The sequence below is a fragment of the Meleagris gallopavo genome, chromosome 6, assembly GCF_000146605.3.
Source record: "Meleagris gallopavo isolate NT-WF06-2002-E0010 breed Aviagen turkey brand Nicholas breeding stock chromosome 6, Turkey_5.1, whole genome shotgun sequence".
NCBI lineage: Eukaryota > Metazoa > Chordata > Aves > Galliformes > Phasianidae > Meleagris > Meleagris gallopavo.
This window is the reverse complement of record NC_015016.2, coordinates 21,271,050-21,280,803: the sequence shown is the minus strand read 5'-3', so window position 1 is coordinate 21,280,803 and position 9,754 is coordinate 21,271,050. Positions and strand designations below refer to the sequence as shown.

The window sequence follows — 9,754 nt, the reverse complement described above, 5'->3', positions numbered from 1 at the left end:
TTTTGAGAAGTAATCAAGATAATCATTATAGCAAGTTCTTTCCAAAACGGCTGTCCTTTAGATAAACTTCAGAGGACTGACAGTGAAATGATATTAGATCATTTCCCCATTTAAGTTACACATAAATTACACGGTCTTTGTATAACTGGCACAGAAAAGAAAAACAGATTCGAACCATAGCTAGTCAGCACAAGGGCTAGCAATGGAAATGCAGGAAACCCAATATTTTTCTCCTCCTTAGGATAATTAAAATCATTCCACTCCCAGGCTTCAGCATTTAATGTGATATGTAGAAATACTTTGAAGGAAATACTGAAAGACTTAGCAAGATTGCCAGGCAGAGGGGGAAATTACTGATCTGTAACTGAGGCTTTGCAAAAATCAATGACTGAATGCCCAATTCTGATTCTTCACGAAAATGCTGGCACACGTATATAGTAAAGCCCCAAACCACGATTAAAACTCTTAAGCCACAGCCCATTGAAGTACATGTTAACTAACCGTTAAGGCATCCCTTGAGGCAAAATCCAAACTGTAAAGTGCAATTACATTTGGAGAGTCTTTAAAACATGATTGATAATTAGACAGAAACAATACAATTTACAATCACTATAGAAGAAATATCCTTTTAGGCACCATCATCTTACATCATACTGAACCAATTCTTATTTTAAGGTAACCATTGTATGTCCATATAACACATTGTTTAGATATTAAAAAGAAAGACTTCAGTAATATTTGGAAACAAAAGTGGAGAAAAAAAACCCTACAAAAATATCCCTCCAATATCAACTAAGTATGTGTAATTCATAGGTGAATAAGATGATGGTTATTAATGAATTTGCTTATTTATGCATAGAAATAATAAGAAATGTTGTTAGCAAAATGTAAAACTGAGTATGAAATACAACATCAAAGCTGCAGGCCAGTAAGAATTACAAGTGATGTCAGTAAGCCAAAAGCCCAATAATCCTGATTAACAATGTCAGTACGTCTAAATCTTCCACCCAGTTACAGGATTGGCCATGCAACATACAAACACACCTGCTTGGGAAGCTGCATCGACTGCAGCATCTACTAGGCCTAGGAGAATAGAGAGAGAGAGAGAGAGAAAAAACAAAAAAAGAAGCAAAGTAATTTACATGCCAGCTGTAGTTTTCTTGTGATGCAACAATGTAAGAGAAAATGAAGCCAAAGAGAGTGTGGCATTTAATGACAAAGTTGTTGAGGTAACTTAGGGAATGTGGTAGGTTATTCTGGTATGCATGAGATAAGTACCTAAACAGTTTATCCTTACGGTACCCATACAGTTGCTATACTTGAAAATACTTAGACATAAAACAATCTAATGAGAGAAACATACAAGAATCTTCTTTACAGTAAAGTAGTGACTGGCTGTTATTAAAATTTCACTATAAAATTTAAATAAAATAAAATCAATAAAATGTACAGAACCAGAGACATAAATTGCTACAAACTTTTAGACATTAAGTAAAATGCTAATTTCATGTAAGCACTGCAATCCTCAAAGGAATAGTACTTCTTAACTACCACTGTTTCAATTTTCATCCCTTTCAAACATACAACATTAATTCTTCCTTAAGCAAATAAATTAGAAGACATATTTACTTCATAAAGGCAAATGCTTGTCTTCCCCCCCAAGTAAGCAGTTAGTTAAACTGATGTGATATTTATGATGTGATATTTATCCGAAAATTTTGCCATCACCATTATTTTAATTTTTAATTTCTGTATTTTACTTTCTGGAGAACTGAGTAAGTAGATTTTGGTACTGGCAACAGCCTTTCCTTGTTGTGCAACTCCTGCACCATTCTTCCTCCAACAAAGAATCTGATACAGGAGCATACCTTTCATGCCTAAAATAACTATGGACATCATGTGTAATTCAATCACATTCTGGTAGGTAACCTCACTAGTGCCTCAAACTCCGTTTCAAAAATACTTAGACCAGTATTTTTATACACAGGTGCCAGTTTAGAGATATTCGTCTTCAGCAGTAATATAAATAATGGATTTCCATAGGTATCAAGCTTTTGTTTACTACAAGAACATCTACAATGGCTCAACATTCTTTTTTTTGTTCAAACATTCTGTAAAGTTATCTCACTAACATTAGATACTAGGTACGAAAATATCACATTTTGCCACATCATATTTTTATTGATGATTAAAAAGAGGTAAAAAACAAACAAACAAACAATTTCACCAAGATCACTCACTATCTTGTTTAAAAATAAGAAAATATTATAGAAAGACTGTGGGGAATACATACGCTGCTCTACTGGCCCCGCATCTGCTCTCATGGCATCCTTCTGTCTGGCAAGTAACTCCTTTTCTTCCTGGATCTGCTGCTGTTCAGCCTCTAATTCCTGCAATTTGTTACCTGTACACAGTAGTTCTTGCTCAAGATGGTCAATTACATCTATTTTTTCCTGCAGTTGTTTTTCCAGAAATGCTTTTTCATCTGCATAACCATCAATGAGGCCTGTAGAACATCAGTTTTTAGGTAGATTTAATAAGAATTTGGACTTTTAGCATAGTCAAGTCACTGCAGTAATCTCACATGAATGCATATGTATGTTAAATACTCAGTACTTAAAAAATTCTGCCCGTGTTCTTCTCTTCTTACTCAATGAACAAACAATCAAAAGGATACCACATAACCAAAAATAACTATTTCTTTCTGCATGTCAGTTTTGGTAGCAAATAAGCACTTAAAAGCAAGAAAAATAAGTATGTAATAAACTCAGGACAATATAATAATAAGAAGAAATTTCAGATAAATTCATGTGGACAGTGCCGTGCTATGTGTCTCAAGACATTTCATCGTGCAGTACAAAGTACTAAACATGGAGAGTGCACTCCTGGAAAACTCAGGGCAAGATTCACAGATTTGCATGGTAAGGTGTGTTCTCTCATCTCTGATAATGGATGGTTCTGGAGGACAGTCTAGACATCAGCTATACAACGTCTGAGCCTTGTCATCTGGACACAAACCCCTATCTTACAGGTTTTGTCTTACTAAGCCCATTGAACTGAAGTAGCATTTTTTCCAATACTCAAGTGAGCTTTGCCAGTATAAATATGTAGTCTTGAGCCAATGTTAAATGTAGCTTGAGAATATAGGAAAACTACAGATGTTTCCATTGGATTTCAGCATAAAAAACGTAAAACTCCTCTGAGCACTTAAATCCATAACAGATGAAAGTTATCAAGAAGAAAATTAAGTAACAGCATTTTCTGCAGATACAGTTTGGGCCTGGTCCTATGCATAGCATCGATCAGGCACTGCTGACCAGTCTTTTTTTCCAGACTTGGATTCAGAGTGCAGAGCCACTAAGAGGGGCAAACTTGTGAAAAAGATACTAAACTGGAATCATAGAACCTTTATCGATTCCAACCATCAACCCGAGCTACCAACTCCCAATACTGAACTGTGTGCCTCAGTGCCACATTCACACATTTCTTAAATGCCTGCAGGGACGATGACTCCACTGCTTCCCTGGGCAGTCCATTCCAGTGCTTGAGAAACATTATCAACTGCACTTCAAAAAATTTGAGGCAACACAAACTGTAGTAGTCACTTCCCTATAACAGCTGATGTTCACAATGAGTACTTAGAAGATTGGAGCTTGAGAGGGTATCCAGAGTTTAAGCAGCGCTCACATTGATCAAAAAGGTACGAGAAAGTCTTATATAATGGTAAAATCACCTGTGTTTATTATTTATTTATTTTTTTAAGTAGAGATGTAATTTAAGTAGTCAGCGTTCTCAGTGTCAGTGAGCATACAGATTGGTGTTAGCTTTTCCATCCCATTTGTTAGGTAAGTCATACCTGATGCCACTAAAACACCAGAGGTTTGAAAACATCTCAGCAGCTTTTGTGATAAGAAAGAAATGATCAAAAATGACACACTTTATCTCAAGAGAAGATAGAGTACCATCAGATACATAATCAACTTGGACATTGTTTTGCATGTCTATCTAAGGAATTTGATAAGAGAATGTAGTTTAGCTTTGTAAGACTATTCTTACAGCTCAGTTCAATGAGCAGAAAAAATAATAATAAAAAGAGTTGTATGGCATTACTATTTTGTTATATCAGCACACAAAATGGTGCATTGATTTCTGAAGATGACCAAAAAAAGGTTGAAAAAAGATGTAATGAATTCAGGAGTTATAAAGCTATCAACAGTCCCTGATTTTAGAGACACGGCTTAGAAACCTACATTTCCTTTCCAGTTATGTGTGTCACAACTATTAATAGCATGTGAACTCATCTTGGATTATCTGTTTAAAAAGAAGAGGAAAGCTGGCAAGGTGGCATTCTCTAACAATAAAATTTACCTGTGAAACTACTTGCTCCCACTCTGAAACAGAGAAGTCTGCTGAACTAATATATTATTCTTCTAATTACTATGGGGATCTTACATATAGGATAGATGTTTTTTGCACCTTTTCCTAATGTCAGTTACCAATTGCTATATAAAGATAATAATAGAAATGCTCGATGGAAACAAAACATTCAACTACTGAAGCAGTAAGGCTGCTATGACAATAAGGCCTTTTGACTACAAAAAAGGCATTAAAACTTTCAGATTTGTTTATATTTTTTTCTGATGTCAAAAAAGATGTTAGATTTCCTTGGTTGTAACACTCTGGAACATTAATATTTTTAATTGCTTCTTGATGTGGCTGCAAATATGCTTAGAGACATCACTTCAAACAAAGTGTAAGTTGATATATATAATCACTGTATCACTAAATTCAGGCTGAAGTTTCCATGTTTTTATCTCTGTTCTGTGAATCTAAGTTAGGTCAAGAGGCAGAAGGCTCAAAATGAAATTCAGGAAACTACATTTAAATGTAAGATTAATTTTTTTTCCTTCCCTATACCCCAGCTTGAGGGTGATGAAACACTAGAATAGGATGGACTAGAATAGCTCTGGGTTAGCTGACCCTGTTTTGAGCAGGCTTCCAACCTGAACTATTATGTTCTATGACTCTAAGTTGCTAATACTTCAGTTTGATTGCATATAACAAAACAAATTAATTTTGAGGATAACAACACATATCCAAACTATTATTTTTAATAAAAAGTAATTAAAAAAATTGCTGAACAGAATTACACAGTGGTAACATTCTGAAGTTCACTAAGAAACTGATCTAATTTGAAGTTTCTTTACCCAGTTAATAGGTTAGTCAGTGCAAAGATTAACAACTCACCTTCAGCTTTACTAAGCTCCAAAGCCAACTGCTCTCTGGCTTTGGTTTCTTCACTGAGACGTTCTTGCAGCTCTTCCTGATACCTGATAAACTCTGTGGCCTCTTCTTGCTTTTTGAAGGATTCTCGCATGAGTTCTGTCTGAGTAATTTTGGCATGTTCAAGCTACCAGAGGGGAAAATTACAGAGATTAGATAAATTAAATATCTTGTGATTAATAACTGTTCTCTCTCTCATATTTCATTAATAGTGGCTTAACAGTGTGATGAGAATTCCTACATAATTTCAGTGGACATTGGATAATAAGATCAACACATATTCACAGACAACAACAAGGAAGACATTCTGTATAAAAGCATAGGCAAACAGTTCTCAGCATGCTGAACTGAATGAGCTATCTGGCTAGATATGAATCTTTGTTCCGGTAATTTCAGGTTTATGAGTTTACACTAGATTCACCTTTCTTTACACGAGTAAATACGCATATGAGTAAGCTATCATGCACCATATGCTTAGAATAGCTAAACGTAGTGCATAACACTAGCAGAAGTTTTGATATAAGCTAACATAAGTTTTTCATCTCATTCTCTCCTAAACACGAAGATGAATGAAGACACCACGATAATACTACTGATTACACAAAATATGTAATAGCAAATAGGTCAGTTACCAAGATGACCCATACTTCTCAACTGTTAACATACACAGTCTACGTCCAGCTCTTGAAGGGACTCAAACTGACAGATCTGAATGGGGTGTGAGTTCTTGGTGTGTCCGGTATTCAAACTAAGACAACACGTCAACTTCAGAAAATGAAGTAACGCATATTTCCTGCTTCTCTCCCATTTTTTCCCCTTTAATACTATGAATAACTGGCAAATATTTGTAAGATACTAACTTTTTTGACTTTGCTGCAGTTTATATTAAACAAATCTCTCTCAATTTCTTTAAAAATAATGGCTTTCTGACCATCTTTACCTCAGGTCATGACTACAATTAGCTTGCTTTAAAATCCCTGACAACAGGTTAGGAATATTTTACCGAAGATTACACACAAAATTATCCATTTATAAATAAATTGAAATAACATTGAAAAGAATGTCTGAGTACATTTTTTTGTACACTCATTCTCTTTTGTAATACACTGAATCCAAAAGACTTGATTTAATTTCTGGAGCATTCCTGTTTGGATGGACATTGTTACCTTGAATGGAGCACTTTGACAAGAGTTAAAAATGGAACAGATGCTGAAGCACTGCAGTTTGAATATCTGCACTGGATTAAAATATTTTAAAAATTGTAGAGCCTTCTTACTCTATTCTTACATTTTCAAGTTCTGCATTTTAAATTCAGAGCCCCTTCTCAGTAAAAGAAAAGCATACAACAAGTTTACTGCGTGTAGACATCAATAAAAAAGGCTTATTGAAATGCATCCATACACTAATGCAAACTAGTTAAAAATCAAAAATTTTTCACCCGCTCTTTTCAGTAATTACAACTTAAGGTAATATTCCAAATAATACTAAAAAAAAAAAACTCAAAAAGAAACGGAAACATGAGCACTATTTTTCAAGCACAAAAATTCTCTTATGGGATCATTAGAAGCCATTAGCAAGCTTGTACTAGTTAATGGTACTACTCAGTGCACGAAAGCTACAAAGGAAAAGTTTAACTGATTGCAGTGCCCTCCCCCCACTTCATAAATTCTTCATAGAGAAAAAAAAATGTAGTAAGTATAATTGACATACTTTAAAAAAAGATTTTAACTTTATACAAATTAGTATATATCCATGTCTGCTAAATTCCTTTTGTTAAGGAAAAAAAAAAAAAAAATTATAACCAAAGCTGTTTCAGAGTTCATTTAAAACTGTCTAGGAATAAATGCTCGCTAGCAATACATAGCAAGTTTACAGCATTTTTCACTGCATTCATTCTCTTCTATTAAGCAGATTTAGATATTTTCTAAAATAAATAAATAAATAAATAAATAAATAATACTTACTGAGTAAGGTGGTGTAGGCAAGGAAATTTTAGAAACAACTTTTAAAATGTGCCCTTTTTTTGTGTGTTTGAAGTGAAAAATCGCAGTATTTACAACTACAGAATTATTCTCATCCAAGTGTTCAGTGAAAGGAAAAGGATATGGCAAAGGCACACGAGATTCAACCTCATAAATGTCTTCTTCTTGGCCTTCTGTCCACAGAGGATTCAAGAGATTAGCTGCCCAGTACGTGCGGTAAGAATCCATTCCCAAATGCTGCCGTCACTGTCTTCTTAACTGCCACATCAGTATTTTACACTAGCTAAACTGCCTTTAGAAATTGCTAACAGAAAGTTGTAAAGAATACGTACATTTAGCAGTCTGAGAACATGCATCAGTACTGTCAGTGACAAACCTACTGAGAATCCCCAGGATCAGAAGAGTAACTCAGGAGCACAGAAATCCAAGGGAGAGATGCACGAAAACTTCATACGGTCACTCCTAAAAATCCTCCTTGGAGAAGTTTCACATGAAAAAGCAACACAAATCTTCCAGTAGCAGCTGGCTGGTAATTTCCACAGCAGGGAGGCATGATTTTTTTTTTACCTGAGCAGGTACACTCCAGCAGACAAGCACGGTAGCAGAACAGAAACTAAAAATGATTTTCCACCTCCCCTACGGCCAACGAAAGAGAAATACAGAGATGTCGTTGTTTGCCTTCATTCCTGTTCTTCAAGTTAATTCAACAGGAAGAGCTTTCTCAGACTCTGCTTGTTTCAAGACTTTCTGTTAGTATCTCCCAGTCAAAGAACAGGGGAGGGGCCTGATCTATTTACCTGTATATAACACCAGCAGGTGGAATCTGAATTATAACACACCCACTCCACGTCTTGTCTGAAAGGATTCCAACTGCACTTCAGTCTGAAATGTGTGTTTAGACAGGTCTCAAGCAGTCACTTTGAAGATGTTGCCAGGCTTCTCTCACTCCTTAAAGTTTGTTTTAGGAAATGCGTAGTGGCTTGTATGCACAACACAAATTATTAAGAGGAAAGGTTAAAAATCTTTTCTCTCTGCGATTGTTTTAGGCTACTTTCTCCATCATGCAGTATTTAATGTAGTAATTTAAAGATGTAATATACAAACTCTCAGTATATACAGGAATAGTGTGTAACTCAGTAACCGTACAGCAGACATTGGCAACAGATATTGGCAAAGGCTCAGCTACAAAGTTGTTAAGGTAAAATAAATTTTCCTGATCAATAGAAAATAAATAAAAATAAGCTGCTTAGAATATATTTAACAGATATCATAAAAAGTACTTACTTTAAAGTCACAAAAATAAAATTATTTATGTACAGAACTACTGTGTTTAAATAGCAGCAGCAATATATTTACAAGAAACGCCAACTGTAATAGAGAATTGACCATACTTCTATAGTTGCAGCATTAATTCTTAATTACTGCAACACCTGGAAGTTGTTTGTCTGCATTGCCTGTCAACTCACATATGGGTCTGTTGCATAAAGCAAATTACAGCCTTTGAATTCTGGTAAAGAACTGAATTTAATGACTGAGTTCTTCAAATGACAGTGACCTAAGAACAGACTGTGAGATATCAAGTAGTTTCTCAGTATACCTTCAAACTTCAATTAACAGAGACATACTTCAGAGAGAAACTAAAATCCCACCGTGCAAATACCCCTACAGCAAAGAAGAAAGCAATATCCATATGCTGCCTCTTTGGAAGCTATCCATGAGCCACATATCTCAAACACACACTAGAAAACTGGAATGCAGACTCCTTTTCTGATAGCAAGAAAGGCATGTGTTTAATCTGCCAGGTTAAAATCATAGTCAGAAGCGACAGTCGGAGAGCTCCATCTTTTTGATGAATTAATTGACCAAAATATCAAGTGAAGGCACAGTTCCCTTTATACCTCTCCTTTCACATGGGTCTGTTTGATATGCTCTGACACCTCGTCTCGTCTCTGGATTGCAGCAAAATGAGAGTGACTTGCATGAGGAATGAAAGACCACCCCGATGGATAAACATGCCTAAATTCAGGCATCCTTTGTAGTCCAAGCCCAATTCCCAGTGTGAATCTAAATTCATCAGTAAAGTAAGAGCTGAAGCAGAATTTCTGGAATAGGCACCTGAAGCACAGTTTCAGCTTTGAAAATGAGTCTATAGATTTTAGGCACATAAAAAAAAACATCCATGAGAAAAATGAAGAATGCAACAAAAAAATTAAGACACAAAATTCAAAACACATTACTATTAGATCACACACTACCTGATTGGAAGTTTCATTGATAGCTTCCAGAAGTTTTTCAACAGCCGCTTGCAGTCGAGAACTAATATTCAGAACCAGTTCTTCATTTTCAGGGTCTAATTCCACTCCACTTTCTGCAAGATGTTGGCTCAGCAGTCCTTCTTCTGCAGCTCCCGACCACATACTAATATCATCATCTCCCATACTACTGCCGTGGTAGGAGGAACAGGATTCTGGAAAAACAATAGTATTGAT

At 35.4% G+C, this 9,754-nt stretch overlaps 1 protein-coding gene across 2 annotated transcripts; it reads right to left on the bottom strand.

Annotated features, from left to right (window-relative positions):
* On the bottom strand, positions 1-9,754 carry LOC104911418 (A-kinase anchor protein 9-like). 2 transcript variants are annotated; one of them, XM_031553892.1, is made up of 5 exons: positions 9,521-9,586; positions 7,248-8,244; positions 5,248-5,410; positions 2,294-2,506; positions 1-1,083 (listed from the first exon to the last, which is right to left on the bottom strand). In XM_031553892.1, the coding sequence occupies exons 2-5, from the start codon at positions 7,491-7,493 to the stop codon at positions 995-997; spliced, it is 711 nt and encodes a 236-aa protein (XP_031409752.1). In that variant the 5' UTR covers positions 7,494-8,244; positions 9,521-9,586; the 3' UTR covers positions 1-994. The 2 variants fall into 2 exon arrangements, with proteins under 2 accessions (XP_031409752.1, XP_031409753.1); XM_031553893.1 differs by lacking the exon at positions 7,248-8,244 and having other exon boundaries at positions 9,521-9,754.